Source organism: Ciconia boyciana, chromosome 3 (assembly GCF_034638445.1).
Source record: "Ciconia boyciana chromosome 3, ASM3463844v1, whole genome shotgun sequence".
In the NCBI taxonomy this organism is placed as follows: Eukaryota; Metazoa; Chordata; class Aves; order Ciconiiformes; family Ciconiidae; genus Ciconia; species Ciconia boyciana.
In genome coordinates, this window is record NC_132936.1 from 80,657,174 (window position 1) to 80,680,288 (window position 23,115).

General features: G+C 43.5%; 1 protein-coding gene and 1 long non-coding RNA gene across 8 annotated transcripts in view; both read left to right on the forward strand.

Moving 5' to 3' along the window:
- The first annotated feature begins 1,051 nt into the window (after nt 1-1,051).
- Nucleotides 1,052-23,115, forward strand: part of SMOC2 (SPARC related modular calcium binding 2) — a 150,431-nt gene continuing 128,367 nt past the window's right edge. For 4 of the 7 annotated variants that reach the window (XM_072856275.1, XM_072856278.1, XM_072856281.1 and 1 more), the window contains exon 1: nt 1,053-1,718. In XM_072856275.1, the coding sequence (XP_072712376.1) occupies nt 1,644-1,718 (75 nt within the window). In that variant the 5' untranslated portion in view covers nt 1,053-1,643. Of the gene's footprint in view, nt 1,719-23,115 lie in introns of all 7 variants that reach the window. The other 3 variants (XM_072856277.1, XM_072856279.1, XM_072856280.1) reach the window with 2 other exon arrangements.
- Nucleotides 3,515-21,538, forward strand: LOC140649292 (uncharacterized). Its single transcript, XR_012041557.1, has 3 exons — nt 3,515-4,288; nt 4,866-5,008; nt 15,905-21,538. It is a non-coding gene; the product is annotated as an uncharacterized lncRNA (long non-coding RNA).

Sequence of the window (23,115 nt, forward strand, 5' to 3'; positions counted from 1 at the left end):
GTAGGTGTCCCAAGGAGGGCACCTAAGTCTGTCTGTAATTAATGTCTCCTTCTCTCCACCTTGGTTCACCGTGCATGCAGCTACTGCTCCAGAGAGCGCGCTCCATCCCGAGCCCTGGCCGAGGCAGCGTGTGACTGCCAGGGTGTGACAAGCCTGCAAGGTCAGATCTGGACGCTTGGGGAAATTGTGACTTGTGTGCTGGGAGCGTGCCACTTCACAGTCTCCCTAAAGCCCTTTCACGCCCGGGTCCTCTCCCACAAGTGCGCGCACCCTAAGAATAAAGCAAGCCCTGAGAGCTTCAGACTCCCTGGTAGCACCACTGAACCGTGGGGATCTCTGGAGGCTGGCAGCGAGCCGCGGGTCCCAGGGGAGGAGTGGGGGACTCCTCCATTGACAAAACTGCAGTAAAAGGGTTTCTTTCAGGCCGGCGGGGGGAGGACATCCTCTGGCGGTTGACAGCAAGGAAATAATAAAATACCTCTATTTGGCTCCTAAAAGATACGCGAGAAAGCGCAGAACTGTCGGAAGGAAGGTTTCACCCGGCATTTACCGCACGCGTAGCGGCAGCCCCGCAGCGACCTGCGTCTCCCCCGGTACTCCGCCCCGGGCAAACAGTGCCCGCTCCCCGCCGTGCCAGAGGGCCTGGCAGCCCCCAGCGACGCCGGCTGCCGCCCCCGCCCCACAGCGCGCTGCTGCCCGGCTCTTGCCCCCGCCAGAAGTCTGGCTGTCCCGGGCCCCGCTCCCCGCCCCGTGCGGTGCCCGGCGGGCGGCGCGGCGCACCGGGCGGGCGGCGGGGCCAGGGTCGGGCCGCAGCGGGAGGGGGTCGGGGTGCACCGGGCCGGGGGTCGGGGCGCCTCTCGCCAGCCCCGCCAGGGGCTGTGGGTATTCGTACGTGTTGATTCAGCAGGAGGCGGGGGGAAAATGAGCCCTGCGGGGGGAGCAAGCCGGCGTCCCCCCGGGAGCACCGGGGAGGGTTAATCGGCGAGGATCCGTGGGTCTGGGAGGAGAAAGCGGAGGCCGGGCTGGGGAGGGGGGAGGATAAGAGGAAAAGGGGAAGAGCGGCTCGGTGAGGTCGCACACTGCCAGCCTCCGCAGCCGCGGCAGTGCCTTCCCGCGGCCCCCCGCCGGCGGCGGACACCGGAGGGGTGGTGTGGGAGGGTCCTCCCTTCCCGTCCCAATCTTTTCCTCCCGCTTCCCCGGCCACGGGGGAGACGAGGCTGGAGGGGAAAGAAAGCGACCCCCAGGGCTAGGCAGCAGCCCGTCCGAGGCGGAGGGAGGCGCGGCGCCCCGGGGAGGCGGCGGGGTCCGGCGGATCCCCCGGTAGTGCCTGCGCGGCGGGAGGGCTCCGGGAGAGCAGAGGCTGGGGAGCATCTCCGAGCCGGGGCTGACTCTCCAGGAGCGAGGGAGGGACAGAGAGAGGGAGAAACTGCCGCCTCTCTGCTGTACTCCCGTCCCCAAATTTCAAGGGGTGGGGAAAAAGAAAAACGAGGACCTGAGCTGGGACCTCCCAGCGGGAGCGATTGAAAAGGAGCCAAAGCAGGCGTCGTGGGGGGAGCGACATCCCAAGGACAGTCCCCCTCCTCCGCTTCCCGGAGCCGCTGCGTGCCCGCCGCCGCTGCCGCCGCCGCTGCCGCCGCCTCAGGATGTGGGTGCCGCTGCTGCTGCTGCTGCCGGAGCTGCTCCCCGCCGTGCCGGCCCAGAAGCTCTCCGCCCTCACGGTAAGGCCGCCCCGCCGCTGGGCGCTGGGCGCTGGGCGCTGGGCACCGGGCACCGGGCGCCCGGCGGGTCGGTGCCCCGGCGCGCACCTGAGCGGGCTGATGCCTTCCCCCCGGGCGGCCTGTGGCCGCCCCACGCCCCTCAGCTGCCGGGCGAAGGGCTGCTCCCCGCTTTGGGCGGAGGATGGAGCACCCAGCCGAGGTGGGGAGCTCCGCCGCGGCTTGCCCGGCAACGCGGGGCGCGGCGCGGTGAGCAGCCGGCACCGCGGCCCCTTCGCGTTCTTCCAGGGGAGAGCACGGCCCGTGGCAGCGAAGTGGAAGTTTGCTGTGGGTCTCCGCAGAGCTTCGGGCCAGTGGTGGTATCCGTGTCAATGCTTTTATTTTCCCGAAGAGGAATAATGCTGCAGTGAGGTCTGCTTCTGGACCGTCTTGGGTTGACCGATTTCACTTTATTTTTAATTATAAAGCGACGTGAACCAAGTCTCTTTGGCTATTCCAGGCTCCGTGATGCTAAACATGGAACTCTGCGTAGAGATGGGTGAGCCAATTCATTAGGCTTGCTAAATAAGCCATAACCACTTCTCTAGCCAAGACCTGAGGTTTGCAGCTAATAGCTCAGTTCGGTCTTCTTGTAGAGCTTGCAGTGTTTGCAAAGCTATAATTAATGCAATCTGTAGAAATAAAAACATTTTCCTTAAATGTGTTTTTAAACAAGTGCTTGAGTAAACATAACGGGCAGCGAGTACCCCTTTCAAGCTGTTTTTAAGTGTTTTGGTGAGGGCTGTGCCCTTTAGAGTTTATTATGCTAAAGTTACAGGCAGTTGCAAAGTGAAATAGACCCTATTTTTGTCTCAGCCTTTCAGAAAATTTCTGTAAAATACTGAGAGTTGGGTTTTTCCCTTTCTTTTTCTTTCTTTTTCTTTTCTTTTCTTTTTTGAGTAGAGGGGGATAGGGACAGCTCAAGGAGAAATGGCGGTGGGGGATGGCTGAGCTGTTCATACCTGAAATTCTTCAGAAAAAGTTTTGCCTTTTCGTCTATTTTTTTTGGAAACGATTTGTAGATTAGAAGCTGCTAATTGAAAACCTTAATGGAATGAGTTAGCTCCATGAATTTTATAGTGTGGGGCATCTGAAAGTGTGGGACAGGTAAAGTCAAGTAATTCTCAGCTTTTACTTTTTAAGAACCTCATTTGAAGCACCCTTAGACTGTCCTTAGGTGATATATACTATTCTAGTTAACAGGTTAACATTGCAATTGAGTTCCAAGTTCACCTTCATGAACGTGTAAACAGAATTTACAAGAGATTACATGTTATATTCTTTCTTCTGTACATAAAAAAGTTCTAAATATTAGCATGGAAGTAAACTGGAAATGCTACCAAAACTTAGTTTGTCCAAACGTAAAGTAAGAGTGATTGTGACTGTTATATCGTCTTTAAATTATACATGACTCAAATGATGCCAAAGCCTTCTAATAGATGTATATAAATCACTGCTGAATGTTACTGTCATTCACTGAGTGGTTGCCTGCCTCACAAAAGGGAAGAAAAATCTGGCCAAGGGCACCTGGGCAAACTCTTTAAAAATTAAATGTCATAGACTCATGCAGATGTATTTGATTTCATTGTTAGCTCAGCGATGCCTGAAGTCCCTCTGTTCGCTCTTTCACCCGTCCAAAGTGTGTATTGTTAATTTCTCTACCTTATAGTAGTGTGCATCTTTATGAACCATGACCAGAAAAGTCAGTCCTGGTGGAATCCCCACCCTCTGCTACCAAAAAGGTAAGGGCTTTGGAGACTTTAAGCTTTTGGACTGAATTAAACTTGAACGTTTTGATAGGGGTAGCTAGCCTTGCTAGTAGGGGACTGTAGGTAGTGAGCTCATGCTAGTTTTTCTGCTGCCTGTGCTCTTCTTACAGAGGTGGCTAGCCCATGTAAATATTAGCCTACGTTAGAAATCCTTCCATAAAATGGGTAATGAACAGTCGGACACCAGTAGGAAGAAAACAACACGCACACACACACACTCATGCACACATACTTTTTACATCTTCCCACAAGACCAAACTTTGAACGAGGCAGGTTTATTTCTACTGTTTGTGTGCTTCCCTATTTAAACAACAACAAAAAAGCAATGCTATTACAGCAACAAATACCACAGCACTAAATCATTCTTTACTCCTGCAGTCATTTTGCTTATAGCTCACAGACTGTATAACCCCTTCCCACATATACCTTTCTCAAATATTCATGGATAGTATCTGCATAAGGGAAAACAAATCCAGGCTGTGTAGAAAGGCCAAGAAAATGTATGACTGTTTTTCACCTGCTGTGCCATTGTGTGATGACAGAGAACGACCATTCTTTCCTACACATCAGATGAAGATTTTCTTTTTAATTGTGGTTGGAAGAATAACAAAGAATGACCAAGATTTTCATAAATAACCAGAGGCCACGGGGACAGAGCATGTTTCACTGTGGACCTGAGTTTCATGAAAACTGCGGGATGATTATGGGGAGAGTGTGCACATCCCTGACGGTATCACACTGCAATGGATATATGAAGCTTGCCAGGTGATGGTAATATTGGAGGCAGAGTCTCCTTAACCGCAGTGGTAAATCTGACATAAGATGAACATTAGCAACCTCGTAATAATAAAATTGACGTTCCCTCTAGCAAAAGCAACTCTAAAGTTAAGGTCATTTTTCAAAAGATGACTACATGGACCAGAGGTTTTTTGTTTGCCTGGGTTTTGAACAGCTCAGGGTTCTAAGCAACAAACTGGATGATGGCCGGGCAGGGAGGGGAGTATCAGCATCTCTCTTTATGGTTTTCATCTGTCTAAACAGATGTCTGGGCTATTTTAACTTTATGTTCTTGCTAGCTCCAGAAGCAGAGCAAGTATTACTTTCAGAGAAGACTTCCAGTAGTTTACAGAGCTGTATCCCTGTTTAATTAGGAATAATATTTTTGCATTAGATTTCCCTTGAGAAGAAAACGTCACAACAACCACCTATGTCTATAGTTCCAGTGATATGTGATTTTCAGATGTTGGAAGCTTTGCAGTAGTCCAATAGCAAGAAATTACAGGGTTTTCACACAAATAACACCTCCAAGAGATTTCTGATTGCCTGTCTTATGTGACTGCAGGTCTGCAGGGACTGATGAGCATACGGCTTCCTACAACCTTGATAACAGCCATCAGGACAGCTTCTGGCAGGCGGATGCATCAGAGTAGTCAGCAGGTAGTTGAGATGCAGTCTGGTCCCCTGGTCCTCATGGCTATATCTAAAGTGAGTGTATGAGTGTTGTAACATGTCCCTCTCTGCCCAAACTGTGGACCCACTTGGGTCCCTGTCTGTGTGCCAGGGTAGAGGAGGAACATGAGGGGTGGGCTGATGCACGGCTGAATCTTTATTAGGGAGCCAGGATGTGCACCAGGGTCCAAGAGTTTCAGAGTTCTTGTCGGTTCACTGAGTTAGAGATAGCCCAAAGCTACTTTGAGTTTGTACCAATCTTGGTCTCGTTCTCAAAAAATACTCTTTGCTAAAGTTGCTCCTGGACTCTTGTCTCCTGACTAGGAGCATATTGCAATAACAGACAAAGTTAGGGGAAATGTAATATTCCAGTTCTGAATTGCTAACTGAGCCACAGGGATGCATGGGGGAGGAGAGCATTATTTAGTATTATATTTATTGTTATTTCAAATAAACAAACATTGGCAACAGAACAATGGCTTTCATTCTGGGAAGGTAGGCTGAGAGCTGTCTCATAAGAAACCATGAGATCTGGAGGGACTGTAGCCAATTTGGCTGCTCCTGGTTTTTCCTCCCCTTGTGTCGAATACTAATGTAAAACATTCTTACATTCCAGAAAATATCTTAAGTAGCCTTGCCCTTTTACCTTGTTTATGGAAAGGCAGGTAATAGTCTGCAATTCTTGTAACATGTTGTTGGAACATTTTTGCAACACCGTATTTTTATTCTGCTCTGTGAGATGCACCCGTTCTTTCTGGATGTATGAAACCGATGAGAGCTAAGCCCTATTGGCATATTGTATTAGGGGAATAGTCATATCTTGGGGATAGAGGTACTTGTGTTTTGAAACACAATATTTTGAAGAAAGCTCATTTCGTTCCTCGAATAAGTAAGTTTATGATCACTGTACTTACCACCACACTTACTTTGGCATTGTTTATGCTGTATTTTTGGAACCATCAGCTTGGCTTTTATCTCAGTTGTGGTGTTGTGTGTGTGCATGTACTTGTACAAACAATAGGACACAAGTGTTTCTTATTTTAAAATCTTGATGACTTATAACATACCACAAACTATGTAATTTTATTCTTTCAAAGCCTTGCTGAACCGTGTGTCCTTCTCAATACAATATTGATCCTAGATCTTACAAAGGAAGAAACTTTGCTTGAAATCACTGCTTGAAATCGCTTCTTGAAATGAACACCTCTGCCTGTTAAAAGTTCCTTTCATCAAAGGCTGAATATTTCAGGGAACAATTGTTTTCTTTTTCTCCCTTGGCACATGCTTTGTGAGTATTCAATAGCATTTAATGCGCTGGATAGCTTCCACAACACTCACCAATATAAGATGGACCACTAAGGTAGTTCAGTAAAGGGAAGCTAAACACAATCAAAGCTTTCCAAGTTAAGGACCCATTTGGATGGCGCCTGCAAACCCAAACATTTGGAAAAGTTACTCTAATTGTGACTCAAAAACCAAGACCATAAATAAAACTGTAAGTGGCTCCAGATCCTAGCAGCATTGTTACTGCAAATGGGCATTGGTACAACCAAGGGTACATCAGCTCTGAAAATAAAACACTTTCAACAATGCTTCCTTGCAATAAACTCTCAAGACACTTCTCACTAAAGAAACAAACCCAAAACCTGTGAGGGTTATTATTGAAAGAGTCAGGAAAACTTTTGATCAGGGGTTAGAAATAATTTTTCTGCATGCAGCCAACATAAACTGTACCTTATAGTGTGAAAGACATAATGGAGATGGCAGGTTGACTGCACACCCATAAGATTTTAAAACTAGAAGTGAAGAGTAGAAGTGAATGTGGGTGGGGAGGGAAGAGCAGGATAGGGGAAACAAAAAGAAGTAGATCATGCGTATTTTGGCCAGTTGTGATGCTTTCGTCTGTCCCCTGTTGCCCACTGAATGCCTCGAGGAACAGCCGTGTGTATTCCTTGACAGTTGGCAAATGTTGGGGTTTGGTTCATTTTGAGAAGCCTCCAAAGGTTTAGCTGCTATCCAAAACCTATCTGAACCGTGTTGGTTTGGAAATCAGGCTATGAATCTTTTCAAGATCTGGCTCGCTCAGGACTTTGCTAGTGTTTCCATTTCTTCAGCCAGACCAGCCTCACCACAGGCGCAGCCATTTTCACAGTATTTTGGTACTTCCATTTCCTGTCAGGCCTGAGACCAGGAAGGGCAGAGGCGCCTGAAAATTAAAAACTGAGTAAGAAAGAGTGGAGATCAAAGACCTATTTTTGAACAGCAAATGAAGGTCTGAGTTTGGTTCAGGAGTGGCATTTTTTACCTGAACAAATTCATACGTTCTTGAGGAAGCTTCAGAGTGAATCGAGGTTACATTTTGCAAAGGACTAAGGGATTTCCAAATATTTTGTGTTTTCTTTAGGATCAAAACCTAAATACTTCTTAATTTTCTGGTTGATTCGATATTGTGTTTTGAGGTAGATTTTTGGAAAGTTCAGATGAAAGATTCGCAATGAAGGTCATTTCACGGTGAAAAGTTGGAATGCTTTCATCAGAAAGAATATAGTCAAAATAGTTTTTGACTGTGTGAATAGTGCCCTCCCCTCCTCTGCCCCTCTAACTGTCTTCTACAATAAAATTCTGGTGATGCCAATCATTTTGGTCTCAATGGCCCTGCATGTTCTCATGGGTTATGCTTCTGTTGACATTTCTCTATACACTTCTGGTTATTAATTGATAATCACTGCCTTCATATTTATCTACAGCGATAGATAAAACACTTTCCAGCGCAATGCTGGCTGTGAGCCTGAAAAGAGGAAATGCTTCAGGAAAAAAACTTAACAGTTTACAGTATGCTGATGTTACACAGAATAATTTGTGCCAAAGGAAAAGGAGAGATAACTTAAGATGTAGCAAGAAATTGGCCATAAGCAATATCTAGTAATTCTCTTTAAGAAAAGAACTGAGCAGAGAAAAGCAGGTATAGCATAAATACCTGCAGTTTTTCCTGCACTTTTTCAATCTTTGCCTAGTTGCCCCATCTACATAGGGAACTGGTCTGAATCACAACCATTGGTGTAGTGCAATGGTGTGCATGGCACACAAGGATACAACCTTTGGTTATGGGGAGGTGAAAGCTACCCAAAAGCCTATGAACTAATATTTAGATTGGTGTGGTAACACTTAGTATCAGAGGATTTATTAATATGACTTTACCAAATTATGAATGGTCTTCAAAGAAGCAAAGTTAATGTAGTGTCATGTCTTACAACAGAACCCGTGAAGTAAGTTTGTGTGGAGCCAGTCCCCCAAACTGAAGTTTTAGCCAGTCCTTGCAGAAGAAATTGCCTTGATGAGTTAGTAACTGCCCTTCAGAGAATTTTTTTCCCCATTCTAATTTATTAGCTTTTAAAAATGACCACTAAGTATTTCATCAGCTGCTGAAAACCCAGGCTAATAGAGAATACGTCCTAGAATTCTTGTCAGGACGGAAAGAGAAAACATTTCCTGAAGGCGATCCTTTCCAGCTCTCTCCCTGGCTTACTCAGTATGCCGCTAGAAAACTCACTCAAGAATGTTTACCTCATACCTATCCAAAACCTAGCTTTTTTTCTTCATTTACTTTAGGCTGCTTGTTCTGTCATCTTCTGAGTCATTGAGTAAAGATCTTTTTTTCTTTTGTGTTACCCTAAATTTGTTCTGAGGATGTAATAGTATACTTTCCTGTCTTTTAGGTGTTCATTTTTAAACTGTATACAAATTAGCTGTCATACATATGCTATAAATCTTTGACTCTCTGTCCTAGAGCACCTAAAGTGTACTTACATGAAAACAAAGAAAAATTCCATTGCTCTGGAATGCTCTTTATTTATGCCATGGCTGCATGTGGTATTTTACAGATTTTTAGGATACAATTGCTGCCATAAAGTGCTCACAGTCTTTTGTTCAGGCTAGATTTATCATACATTTACCAATATTCTGACCTTTGTTCGGTATTAAAGCAAGATACTGTCAGTGAATAAGCAGGTAAATGCTCAGGAGAGGTCTGTACATTTTTTGAAATGAAAGTAATGCCAAATAAAGAATAATTTTAACGGTAATCAGGATGGACTCACTATGATCCACATAGGAAGCTGCAGTACAGAGAAAACCTGCAGATTGCGGGCATGTGTGGACGTCAGGGAGAGAAGGCAATGACTCAGTTTCATTATCTTTCTCCTGCTCTTATCTGGGGTAAAGCGGAGGAGTGGTGGAATTTAGTCTGAGTAAAAGTCTGCCATTGAGTCTCATTGCTACTTTGAAGGAGGGAGAGAAGGGAGGGTGACATTTTGGTGGACACACAAACCATTTAACCATATTTTAACCATAACATGACTATGTGAACAGAAATGCTGTTAAACCCGACCACGTATCCTAAAGTATCACAAAGTGCGTGATCTGCCTGGGATCTAGATCATGCAATCTAGATAACTGATTCCCAAACCTTTTTCTCTGCTAGGTGCTGCTCTTTACAGTGTCATCTTTCTGCTAATGGTAGAGCTTAGGGTCTGGGACCCCTTTTTGGAGAATACAAGGTGGAAATATGGCATTGGCAGCATATCAGAAAGGCAGTGGTATTAAAATGTGAGAATCTCTTCTCAGTGAGGCTGATACGTGCATGCCATGCTGGCTGCCATGCACTTGCCTTCATCCTGAGATTCCTATTGGGACCGTGAGGTGAACCTAATGGTCTTAAAAGGAGAGTTACTATCAGAGGCAGGTTCATAAAGACACGTTGAACACGGCTTCCAAACTGGCTCTGGTTCAGTTGCCTCAGTTAATGTATTTATCCTCATGTCCATCTGTGTAGGTGAAGAATTATTTAATGCATTTAATCAGAGTGTTTTAATCAGTTCTCATTCACTTTAGCATCCACATTGGTGCCACTTAGTGCAGCCAAAGGGGTGCCAGTGAAGCTGACCCAGGCTCTGTAAGGTCACATTCGTCAAGTGCTGCAGTCACTGTGTGCCACCTTTTTATGCCAGTAGTGCTGTATAGCACTGTTCGAGGCCAGAGAGTAGCCATCATGTGGATTGATGTGCCTGCTAGAGTGAAAAATCAATGCAGCAAATGTGACTTTTTAAAGTCAACATTTCTATCAAATATATGATATCAAATAAGTGAAACCTGGTCCCAAGTGTGCTACATTGTAGCAGAGGATAGCACAAATTCTAAAGACACCTTTGTCCCCGTGAGAGGGTACAGAAATGGAAAAGACTGGCAAGAAAGAAACTGAAGAAGACTATGCCTTGACCGTATGTTTATTTGTTTAGTAAATTGTCTCTGGTCTGTAGGTTGGCCTACTTTTGGGAGGTAGCCATCAAAGACTTCAGAGACATAAGATAAAAAGCAGAGAGGCGGTCTATACAGATCTTTCTCCATTTCTCCTCCTATCCCCCCCGTTGCAAATACTTACACAGCGTCCCCAGGGCAGGGAGGTCACCCGTCTTCTTCTATGAGACTTTAGGGATCCACCACCGGAGGGAGTGCCAGAGCAGCACGGTCTGCTCTCGTCCCTCTGGGAAGGGCTGAAAGTAGGAGAATCCCTTGTTTCTCTACCCAGATGGGTAAGTCTGGAGGGGAGGAGGGGGAAAACTGGCAACCTTCATTTTTCAGCACTTGCTACTCAGTTGTCTGTCAGATAGGCCCTCAAATGGGGAAAATCTCCCATGGAAAAAAACTCAACAGAAACTATTGAAAGGCGGAATACAGTTCTGTAAAAAGCAACTGTCCTTAATGACATGGCTTGCCTTGACACTAATTAACCATTAGCACTGGTGAGAGCCCAGAGCAGGCTGGTGTGGACAAAAGGGAAAATATGGCCTAACATATGAGCTGCTCTTGACTGTGGGACACCAGGAGGTGTTCAGTCTGCAGAAAGCATATGGCCTGTTCATTTCATTGCATGTATCCATACTGTTTCTTTTTGCAACATTTATTACATGAATTCTGGTGAGCAAGACAAAACAAAGTGGACAACTTATTTTCCACACTGTATTTAATGGGATTATGTTTCAGGCTGCGTCCTCCTGGGAAGGCAGTTTTCAAGCATGTCAAATTTTTGATGGATTTCAGCCTAAGTGGATTTAGTTGCAAATCTGAACTTTGTACAGGAGGTTTTATCTTTCCATCTTGTTTCCTCCTTGAAAGGTTCCATAAATTACATTTCTGAGAGAAAGGGAAAGATTTTTTGAAAGAAGTGTTCATTTGGTAAATTGCTCTTCTGTTTAAGTTTCCCGTTTCCAGGTGCTGAATGACTCCCAGAGCAAAAGTTCTGTCATTGCTTGGTGATGGACTTCCATTAGTTCACAATAAAATTACAAGGCAATATTCATGCACTGATAAATGATTTCTTTCTGAAGGAAAAATGGCAAAAAGCAGAGCTCAAATGTCTATTTGTCTGCACCTAGTGTAGTAATTTTCTCCACCGTGAAATGGGTATACAGTGCTGCTCTTTTGAAATGTCAATGTTTTACATTCACTAGACACAAGACCAGGAGAGATGCAAGGCAATGAGATAGTCAGAGTATTTCCTACTAGATGGCAAAGCCAGATCTGACACCAAGATGAAATGGCTTGAATACTGCTGATAGAGATTGCTTTATGCATCTGGGTGGCTGGTAACAAACCCACAGAAGCACAGCACTGCTGGTTTGATACAGTAACTGGTGAGATAATCACAGATTCACGATACATGTGGCATTGAGGTAAAACCAAAGAAAAGAGCTAGCAGAAACCCTGCTGGTAGGAGCGAGCTCAGAGGAGCTCAAAGCTGACATTCTTTGTGACTTGTGATTTTAACTGGGCTGTCTTTGGCCTCTGCAGATTTTGCTCCAACCTTTTCCTTCCCCATACAGTTGACCTTCCTGCCTTAGAACATGTTCTTCCCCAGGGTTTGCATGCTTTGCCTGTTTACAGACTGTAAGCTCTTTGGGTTTGTACCATGTTTTGGGCAGAAGAGCCTCACTCTTGATTGGCCCTCTTAGTCTACCGTCGTTATCAAGTTCAATAATAAGTAGGAGTAAATCTTGAATGACACCTGTTTACAGACAAGGGTGAACACAAATAATGGAAGGTATACAAATAGTGGAGTTAATCAGGCAGTGGTGGCCACAGTCTGGTTCTTTACATCCTCTGCATAGTATCCAAGCTGGCTACTTTGCACTGACTTTCCTGGGTTTTTTTTGAACCGAATCTACCTTTTGTAAAGAATGGGAGCAATCAATTCAGCACTGCAGGAAGAGATGAGCAAAAGGGTCTATTCCCTGGTCTTGTCATGCTGCAGGCCAAAGGGGATCTGCATAGTGCAGAGGGCCAAGTGTCATCTGCTTGGTATTTCCTGACTTGTGAGAGCTTAGAGTTTCAACCTTATCATTGCCCTAAAGCTGGGGTTCTCAGGCTGTGGTATGTGTTTCCTTTCATGGTGCAAAACTCTTTCTCCCCTAAAGGAAAAAAAAGCCGTGAACCAATGCAGTCTGGTCTTTCTTGCAAAAAATAAAGGGAATGTCTGGATGCCTCTTCCTATTTTTGCATGTAGCAGCATGGAGCTGAGAGCTTCTCTAATCACTGCCCTTCCCTACCTTTTCTTGAGGGAGAAAAGAAGATGAGTCTGGATGCAAGACACTTCCATCCTGTGGATGCAGACCAAAGAGCTGAGAGCTGTTCTTGCTACTGCCTTCACCACCTCTTGAATGTGCTCTCTTTTTCTATAGCAGCAGCACCAAGAACCCTCTGGGAAACCTGTCCCAAAGGCTCTCTTGACAACCTCAAAGAGGTGTCAAGCATTATCAAGGGGCACAGATCTTCTTCCTACAGGCTACCTGGGGCTTCAAAATGTTATCCATGAGCTGCAATAAATTCCCTAGATTGACATCTCATATCTTAAGACTACCCATGTCAGTCATATATGTGTATGCAGGGGTGGACTATGTACATTCCCATGCAATGCCTTTCTTCCTTTTGTTTTCCAATGATGATTGGAAAACCCCCATAAAAGCCTAAAGTTCCCTTGGGGTTAATAACCAGAATTTCAGAATTTTTTTCTGAAGTTTATGCACTTTGATCTGATCACTTTGATCTGAAAGTTGTTTGTTTGTTTGTATGTTTTGGTCTAAGAAAGGGGATGATGCATAGGAGTTTAGTGTAAATTTTCATTTGACAAAGTTTCTAAGTTGTTAGGTTTTGACTGTGTTGGAGATGCTGCAGGGCAGCTGTGTTTGGTAATTGATAAATTTGTGCTGTCTAAAGACTGAAAAGAACACCATCTCCCTTCAAATCTCAGATCAGGCCCACTTCAGGAACTGCCTCAGGCAATAGTTGGTTTTATTTCAGTAGCTCTCTTGACTGTTATCCGAAACGGTGAAAGAATAGAGAGAGCTTTTGCTGCTTGAATTGCTTATTATGACAGAAGAAATAAAAAAGTTACACAGTTTCTCTCCTTGACACAAAAGTAAATTATTTCTTTAAAACGGCTATCCTGAGTCTTCTCTGCACACCTGAGGGTGAGGAAACTCCAAAGATTCATTTTACAGACATGTCATTTTACAGACATGTCAGGAAATGACACTCATTTAATACAAGTAAGAAGCAACTAGAAGTGTTCAAAGAAATTAGGTGGTTACAAATAGGACTTATCACATGTAAAAACTCACTATTTCCACCTGACGGCAATTAAACCAGTGTCAGAGATGCAATGAAATTCCCTCAAGGGATCTTCATATAAATAAGTTAAACATTAGAAGGAGTGTGCATGATAGATGGAAAAGCTTGAGAGAAATGACAAGTTTATCAAAGCTGAAGGGGGTCACAGTTCATATTCTACAGCTATTTTGTGGTATGCAGGACGTCTCTCAGGAAGAGCCCCGCAGCTATCTGCTGTCAGCAACAGCAAAGCAGGTGTGCATGTGTGTCTGAGAGAGGCAGAAATAGATGTTTTCTATTTCTCGTACTTGATGTTTCTTGTCTGAATACAGGTCAACACCTTTTAAACCTTTGTGATTATTTTTTATTGTTTCTGGTTTTGCTAGAACACTACTGTTTAGTGGAGTGACATTTAGAAGTTGTTAGCAAAGTATAATAGGAGCTGATTACTTAATTTCGTATCAGTTCTTTGTGACTGTAAAATGGCCTGAGGGCTGCATGCATCCACACATTCTGTGTCCTGCATTGTTTGAAAAGTGGTGGGATGTGTGCCAGGTGTCTGCAAGGCAGTTCAAATAGTGGAGAAGCGTGGGTGAGGGGAAGTGAGATGGTTTGCCTCCCTAGTACACCGTTTTGAGAGATCAGAAATGATTCTGCCTCACCATGCTGCAGTCCTTCCCGATAAAGGTGGGGGATCCCAGTCGCAGCTTCTGTCCTGGCCCTCTGGAATATCAGTTTGCTTTTGTACACCCTCATGTGACTTGGAGAGCAGAAGTGCCTGAGACAGGCACTCAACAGAAGTAAGTTTGGAGCTCTCCAATCGTGTTATGTGTGTCATGGATAGAGGAGCAGCATGTACAGCTGTACATGGGTGCCAGAGGGTTTGTATGATGGCGATTCAAATATTCCATACTGTTTATAATGGATGTGTCCAGCCTTCTGCACTACATCCTCCTGAATCCAGTAGGAGTTTGAGCAAGGCAAAGTTGGACATGTGTCTGTTCTCTTGACTCTGAAACAAGGGAAACTTTATTTGCTCTCCTGGAAGGAATGAGGGAGAATAAACTTGACTATGGGTCTTCCCTATAAGGGCAGGAGTGTGCAGAGGAGCCTGGAGATGATTGCAATATCTGAAACTGATACTGTCAATGAGCATATTTGGATCTGAAGCCTCAGAGAGGTGATAAAATCTCTGTCAGTCTGTATGCGTCTGGGTAGTCAGGCTGTTCATATCATATCCGTGACCCTTGAATAAAACAGAAACATATTGTCAGCTTTTTGTACATATAGGTAGAAGGTGATCAACAGAAGGATACCACTGGGCATATACTATACAGAGGAATGGCACAAAATCACCTCACCCTGCTGTCTGTTGCTACCAAGTGGTATTTACTTTCTGGAATCAACCTTGTCATCATATTCATGCTTCTTACATATTGTTGTCAAATGCATGTGACTACAGAACTTAAAATGCCACTGAAACAGCCACTAATTTGTGAAATAAAACTTGTTAAAATACCGTCTACCTTTCACTCTGCATGGCAAATATAGCTCACTGTCTTGACAGGAGGTTGATAAGTTGGAGCTAAATCCCACATCCACCAAAACCATTATTATAAGACTGTCGATCCTTTTTTTTTTTTGGTGAAAATCACAGTTTTGGTCTTGGCAGCAAGGGGAGAATCTGTTCTGAGACACGTCCATTCTTAAATGACGTGCTGTATGAAGGCTCCAAAAACTGTTCTGGGGGCCAAAGATTGGCTGAAAGATACCTGGAAATGGTGGAGGCACTGGCTCAGGTGAAATAGAAGAAATGAGCAGAACCTGGAAGAGGCAGTAATCAAGGTCAGCAGAATGGGAAGCTGTACTCATCCCAAAAGTGCAGGAAGAAAAAAGCTCAGGTCTCACTATTTCTTCTTCTTCTACTTTTTTTTTTTTCAAAAACAGTATATTTGTTCCAAAATAAAATGGGCTATAAATAAAATGGGCTATAAATAAAATGGACACATTTTTATAAAGTTCTTTTCTTACAAGCAAGCTATAAGGCAATTGCTAAAGGTTTCATATTACATCAGAGTCACATCATTTATCGGCATATACAACTCTGTTAAATTAGAGCTAAGGCCATGTATGTGTATTGTTCATCAACACAATCATTAAGAAAACTCATGGAACTGGGAGTGCTAAGGTACCTGTTATTCATTCTGACTGCATTACATAGGCAAGCACGTTCAGTGTGCATTGGTCTCATGAAACACTTTGTTTTCCAAGGTCACACCTCTCCATCAGTCCTGCTGTCCCCTCATGGCCTGGAATCCTGCCTGAGCTTGATTGCGATACGTAAGCTGAGACTCCTGCTGCTTACCTGCTGCTACCTTAGCTGAGAATCTGCCTTGTTGTCCAGAAGCGTTTGCGCATTGTGTTAAAACTCCTTTTGCAGATTGCATATGAAAGCGTGCAATATGGGAGTCTGTATTTTCAACAGCCAGCCCCTGTCTTAGTGACTGTATGATGCATGAAACTAGTTCATGCTGTTCCTTTCAGTTAATGTGGCCAACACTCCCTCACGTCCATTAACTTGAAACTGTAAATGGTGCTATGAAATGAAGGGTTGGTCTTTCAGTGTACGGGTCACTTGCATTGTTGTTGCAGCACACTGATCAGGGTTTTACACTTTTTCTAGCCCAGAGAACTCTGCTGCTCACTGTTTTGCTTTCTCAAACAGCTGTTGACTATATGCTGTCTCTCAAATAGAATTTTTTTCTTCATCACGCTTTTCATGTCAAAGGTGAACACCATTGCACTATTGCTATTTCATTTTCCAAACTGCATTAGGATCTGTGCCATGGGAATCCATTTGACTGTTATGATGTTGTTCAAATACACTGTAACTTGAATCGAACACTTGGCAGATTTAGCCTGATGGACTGTGAATCCAGATGTTATCCTTCTTCTGCTCATCACCTAATAAAATACATACCCAGTACTTTGTTACCCTAGGGATAATTCATCAGCGACACTCAGCTTCATTATGGACGCTTCACTTACCCTGCGGAGGGTGGTGGATCTGTCCAGTGGAGAAGTGCAGTTCCACTGTACGTAGTAGGTCATTTGGGAATTTGTTTGGGAACCCTTTCCTCCTAGAAAGCGTATATTAGGGCTTGGGAGCTAGTCCTGAAGCTCTAGTAATGGCCAAATTGGTGACAGTGTGCCTACAATACCTCTCAGAACCAGAGAAGACAGGTTTGGTTCAAAGAAAAATGGGCAAATCTTTCTGCTTTATTCCTAGGTGACTGGTAAATCACTGCTGCATTTTTGATTGATGACTGAGACTAAGAACAAGCTCACACGTGAGGCACAGTTACAGTTGTCCGGTTGTTCCTGTTTATTTACCATCATCTCTGTAAAGCCTGGTTCTTTAGGAGCCAGTGGAAACTGAGTTGGTGAAAAGGATGGTTCCCTCACCTACTAACAGAGCTTTTGTGAAAGGCCAAAAAAGATATCGGCTCTAAGATGGGCTGAAAAAATAGGGAGACAAGAGTCACATATATCCAAAGATAGGTGCATATATATTTGAAGGATCAAAAAATAAAAGCACAAGAGAAGAATGTTTTAATCAATATCATATACAAGATAGCCATCTAGCTCCAGGCAGTCTAGAGAAAATGCTCCCTTCTTGCCCAAGTCATATACATGCATGTACTGACTCCTTTGCTTGTTTTTTTTGTTGTTATTGTTGTTTTTAACTGTTTTCCTTTTTTTTATGGATAGATGGCTTTTCATTATCTGAGATTTAAAAATAATTGTTATCAGTAACAAAACAAGTGAAACCTCTGCTAGCCAATCTGATTAGCTGAATGGTTAAATGCTTTCTTTCATGTTAAGAATTATGTAAGCAAAGCTACAAGTCATTAAAAACTGTATTAGCATAAAGAGGGAAGCAATGGAGAAATTTGGGCAAATTTTTTATAAGTTTTTTTAAAAGGCAATTTGCCTATGAAATGTTGTGTTTTTAAAGAGAACATTTCTTAACAAACATGTCTTCTGTTTGAAAGTTTTCTGTAAACTTTGTGGATTTTATTGAAATCCTGGGTTTATAGTGCTGGTGTTCTTAAAGAGATGGAGAAGCTAGTCATTGTATTGTACTCTAGAAATGTGTAGTAATACAAGGGAATTTTGTTTCCTAAAAGAGCTGACAGAAGATAAAAGCACAGGAAATCTAGCGATTTTTGAGTAGAAGGGGTTTTTAATCAGAAAGAACTTCAAACAGCTGTAGTATTTCATGCGTAGTGTAACATGGATGAAACTACAGGTTACTATAGGTATGTGTATAGTTTTGTGGTGTATCAGTAAGCGTAGCTAAACAGGAGCTAATACAGTTTTAAATTTCATGAACTGAGTCCACTTCTGTGAACCATTTCTAACCTGAAAGATATTCTGCACAATTTGCAAACTCTTTGACTTAGCTCCTTGTTAGCAATCATGCCATCATATTTCAGTATTGAAGACAATGTAGCAGTACTCAGTGTTGCCTTTTTTTCCAATTACCCTTTCTCCTTTTGAGAGTTCCTCTACCATTTTTAATATGAGAATATACATTTCTGATAAAAGATTTTGTGATATCAAGATGTGGCTCATTTAAAAACTAGTATATCATACTATATAACATACTAGTATCGTATGTTCATAGATCTATAGCCTTCAATACAGAGTGGCAAAAATGTCCAAGGGTTTTGCAGGTTTTACAGAGTATTTTTCAGCCTTGAAATAGCCTATAAAACCAGGCTCTATTCATGAAACACTTGAAGGTGTAATAAATACTGTTTAATTGTGGTGTTGTCAATACAGGAAAATCTCTCAAGTACATCTGAAGTATGGGCAAAGTTAACATTTCAATTTTGAATCATTATTTAGAGACTGAGATAAGACAGGTCAAGTTGTTGATCGTTACTTTTGATAACTTTGTTTCTGACCAGGCATATTAAAATGGTCACAGACAGCTGCAGCTTTACCCCTGCAGAAATAAGGAAGAAAAAATAATATTCTCATATAACTATCATCAAAGACAAACTCTTATTGAATAAAATTGTTTATTTTATTCTCACAGGTTTTTTTAATCTGCTTCATACTCACAATCTTCTTTGCATGGCAGATAAGATCATCTATAGAAGTTTAAAGATATGATTTGGGTGATGTCTCCAAAGATCCATTCTTCAAACATACCTTTGAAAAATCACAAACTATTTCATTTATGTATTTTTTAAAGATATCTTCGGTGTTATATAGAAAACTACTTTTCAGATTTCTTGTTTCATTGGGTAAGCAACAGTTCCTTTACATTTATATCACTTGCATGATCTTAGTGTCACAGTGACCTTGCCCATATCAAAATCTTTAGTGTCAAAATAGTTCAATCTTACAACTGTTTTCTCTGATTACCCAATGTCAAAACATCCCTATAACCCAGTCTAAATACATTTGAATCCAACAAATTAGCACATGTAAGGCTTTTTTTCTCATATTATTCAATTAAAAAAGAATTCCCCTTCCTCAGTCCAAAGCAAATCATTACACATGCCTCTCGGGGGACCAGTTCCTTTCTGCTTGAACCACTACAACTGCCAAACCCCTCTTAATATGGTAAAAAATGTAATGTAAACGGCAAGCAGTCTACATTACGTGCTGTGAAGACCAGGGAGTGGGAGCAGTGGGGGCTTCCCATGGGCAGCCAGAGACCGTCCCACCCCCCCAGCTAGGAGCAGGGCAGCCAGGGGGGACCAGGGCAGCCCCAACTCTGGGCATCAGGCACCTCCCTGGGGATGGGCTGATGTCAAGCTGGGAAGTCACCCATCGGTTGGGGTCTGGGTCTGGATGTGCAGAGCCCACAGTGAACCTGCAACACGGCAGGAGCAGTGGATCGGGCAGAGGCCAAGCAGCAAAAGTTTGGCTGAAAAGCAGCTCCCATGGGCAGGGGCCAGCCCCATCTGGGTTGTCCCCCCCCAGCGCTGTCTGGGAGGCTCTCTCCAGGGACACCAGGAGAAGGGGGCTGCCACAGCTGTGCTGTCTCTCCGTTAACCCTGAGCCCAGGCAGCCAAACCTTTATGAGGGGCATGCTCTCGGGACTCATACACAGCAATCCAACATAGCGTTTAAGTGCTACAAGCCAGAAGGCACCCTCAAAAGTAGCTGTATAATCTGAGAAGTAATTCTTCCACTGAAAAATCCTAGCAACCAGATTTTTGATCTGGAAAAGGTGACAGAAACCAACTTCAGGCAAGCAGAGGCCAAGCTGTTGTTTCCAGTTTTACAGGACAGAAACTGTGTTGGTTGGTGGCAATATAAGAACCCCAGTAAACCACCCCTTCATTCTAGTTGGCACTGTGTAGCATTGTACTTTGTATAATACAGATTTTATAGCTTTCAATTGCTATGAAATACACAGGCAATAGAGAAAATAAACCTCTGATTTAATCACATATGCTGAAGTTCCTTTGTTTTTCATGAGTGAAGGCTTTTCCCTCGGAAAAGGAGAATCACAAACAAGAAGATAAGCATAATACCAAACCTCAGGATCCCATCATCCTCTAAGTCATGAAAACAGACTGAAAGGAGAACCTGGGGAAATGCATCCCTGTGGTGTGAGTGTAAGGAACTGTAGAAAAATGCAACCATCTGCACAGAGGACTGTCTCAGACAGATTGTGGAAGCAATGTGTGTCCAGCAGTCTTCCAGCTCATCACCCAGTATGTCTAGAGAGCACTAGTCTTTGTAGGTTCCCACACCATATTGAATATTTTTGCAAGACAGCAGTTACTAGACTGTTGACCACTCATGTTCATATATCTGACATGATAGCTAGCATGCAGATAAAGTTCCCCCATCCACAATCTCCTCAGGTGTGAGCTAAAGCAAGCTATAACAGGAGATGAATAAATTGCTTTCTTCATTGCTTTCCCTGCTTTCCACACCATATGAACTGAAAAGTGCAAGTAAACCTTGTGAAAGCATGGGTAGGCTGCCAGAGACAGAAGCTGCAGAGGGGACATGTCCATGTCTGTGTGCATGCCTGTGTACGTGTAGACAGGTGAAGGAAGCAGGATGGATGCTTTGTGACTGCTTCTGCACTGCACAGCTGAGTGTTGTGCAAACACTCCTGAGTTGTAGGAGACCACATAGCTCAGCATAACTGTGTTACCATGGCACAGCGCCCAAGCTGCTCTGGCTTTCAGAGCCATGCAACGTTGAGTAAACATACCCACCTACATCAGCACTAATGTGGCAGTACAGTTCTCCACCAAGCAGTCCAGGGATGCCATAGATTACTATGCTTGTAATAATCAGATACAATTTTCAGTGTTTTCAAATTTCAAAAGACTAAGCTGAATAAGCAAGTTGCAGGTAACTAGCAGACATGTGACTTGCCTTCAAATGTTCAGCCCAGAAATGCCTTAGTGAAATCAGTTTCTATTATCTTGCAAGGTCTGGTCAGAAATAGCTGTGGGACCACAAGAACTGATCTCATGTTGATGAAAGATCATATTTCATGCCTTGCATTTGCAGTTATGAAACAAAAGGTGCTTGCCAGCATCAGCTTTTCTGAGACAACAAGAAAACTCTGAAGGACACTTCCTCCTCACTGGAGAAAGAAAAAAAGAAACAAGGATTCATTTCTCATTTCTTGCTCTAACAGAAATGGTGTTTTTACTTTTGCATTCTTACTTTACCATATCAGGATTTTTTTCTGGACTTTGAGAGAAATCTTTACACTGAAAGCATTTGCAAAGTCATTTGTGTTACTGTCATATGTGGCCAGAAGGGTGGACACTAAATCAAACTCAGTTTCAGGATTTGTGGAAGATTTTCCATTCATAGTTAATCTCTTTGATCAACTTGAATGAATAAAATGATAGGAAGAAATCTTGCAGTTGTCTTGGAAATTTTCATTGCTAACTGATTTTTTTTGGTGCAGAAGGCTTGTTTGACCTCCTTTGATGTCTTTTTTGGGGATAGGCGTTATGCTTTGTGACTTTCTGTGCTACACAGATGAGTATTGTGCAAACACTCCTGAGTCGTAGGAGACCACATAGCTCAGCATAACTGTGTTATCATGGCATTAGCCATGGATAGGCATTAGGTCATGAAATGATTAAAGGCTTTATACAGCAGCTACTTGGTAAGACTATATGTGGGGACAAAATTGCATCAGTAAGTCCTATCTGCCTTCACAATAAATGTATTAACCTTGACTAATTCATCCAGTTCCTCACTGAGATTCTCTTTAAGTAGCCCAGATTTTGTCACCTTACTGCAATAGCCTTGTTTTTTAACATATTATAGTTAGAGCTATACCTTTTTATCAACACACACTTTTGGGTAGCATATCAAAAGGAGTGATGATATGGATTTAATGTGGGAAAGGAGGAATAAAACCTATTTCCCATTTGCACCAGTTCCATTTCATGGAGAATCTGCTGCAGCTGTGCAACTAGCTAGTCCTCTCCCTAGCCTTTTTATAGCTGATGGTGCCAGGGAATCTGATATATTAGCCTGGGAGGGGTCTGGATGAGCTGTTGGTAGAGCTGAAGTGTAGGGAAGGGGCTAGTCTATCAATGCATGTTTGTCTAAATACTGTGTGGGGTATTGGCTCTCAGCTGCTGTTTTGCACAGTGCTGCTGCTGACAGAACAGACTGGGTTTTCTCAGGTAGGCTTTCAATGGGTTGTTTCTCTGTGACTGGCAGCTTATATTTGCTAAGGGAACAGCTTCTTTTGGTGCCAACATCAGTGGGTAGTGCTTGTTACCTAAATAATCAAGGCAATATTTGATATGTTCTGGTTTGAACTAAGGGCTCAGGCTGGAAACAAAATCTTGTGGAGAGACCATACTTAATGAAGGCTGTTCTTAAAATGGTGGCTCTTCTCAAAGTGACTTTAAAATAATTTTTTGCTTAATAGGAAAGGAACACACCCCCTCCCTCTGCTCTCCAGAGCTGGAAGCAACCTGGGTACTGCAGCTGTGAATAGGAGTAGTCTCCTGTTCCTCCCGTACCTCGTATGCCTTCTGTAGGTGCTGTCTATGATCTGTTGTACAGCACCAGCAAACTGTGATTCAGGAAACAGTTTAACTCATCAGCTCAAGGTGGCAACAGGGAGGGAATTGGGAGGGTCAAAAAAGCATAATGGTTCTATCCTGCAGGAGCCTTGAAAATATAGAATTAAACTCTTTCTTCTCATGATGCCGTCCAGTGTCTTTCAGGCCTTTTACTGTGCAGTGGTCTCCCGAAGGAGACTGTCAGTTTTGGTGGCCTCATCCCTTCTTTGCTGCCATTACTGTACATGCATTGAGTAGCTATTTGAGCATGTGGCTACAGCCTGAGCCGTTCTTGCTTTGTGCTACCTAAAGGGAAGGCCTCCCAGGCAGTGAGGTTTCGGAGGGGGGCAGCTCCCTCCACAGGACCATTGCAGCCACCTCCATGCCCTGTCC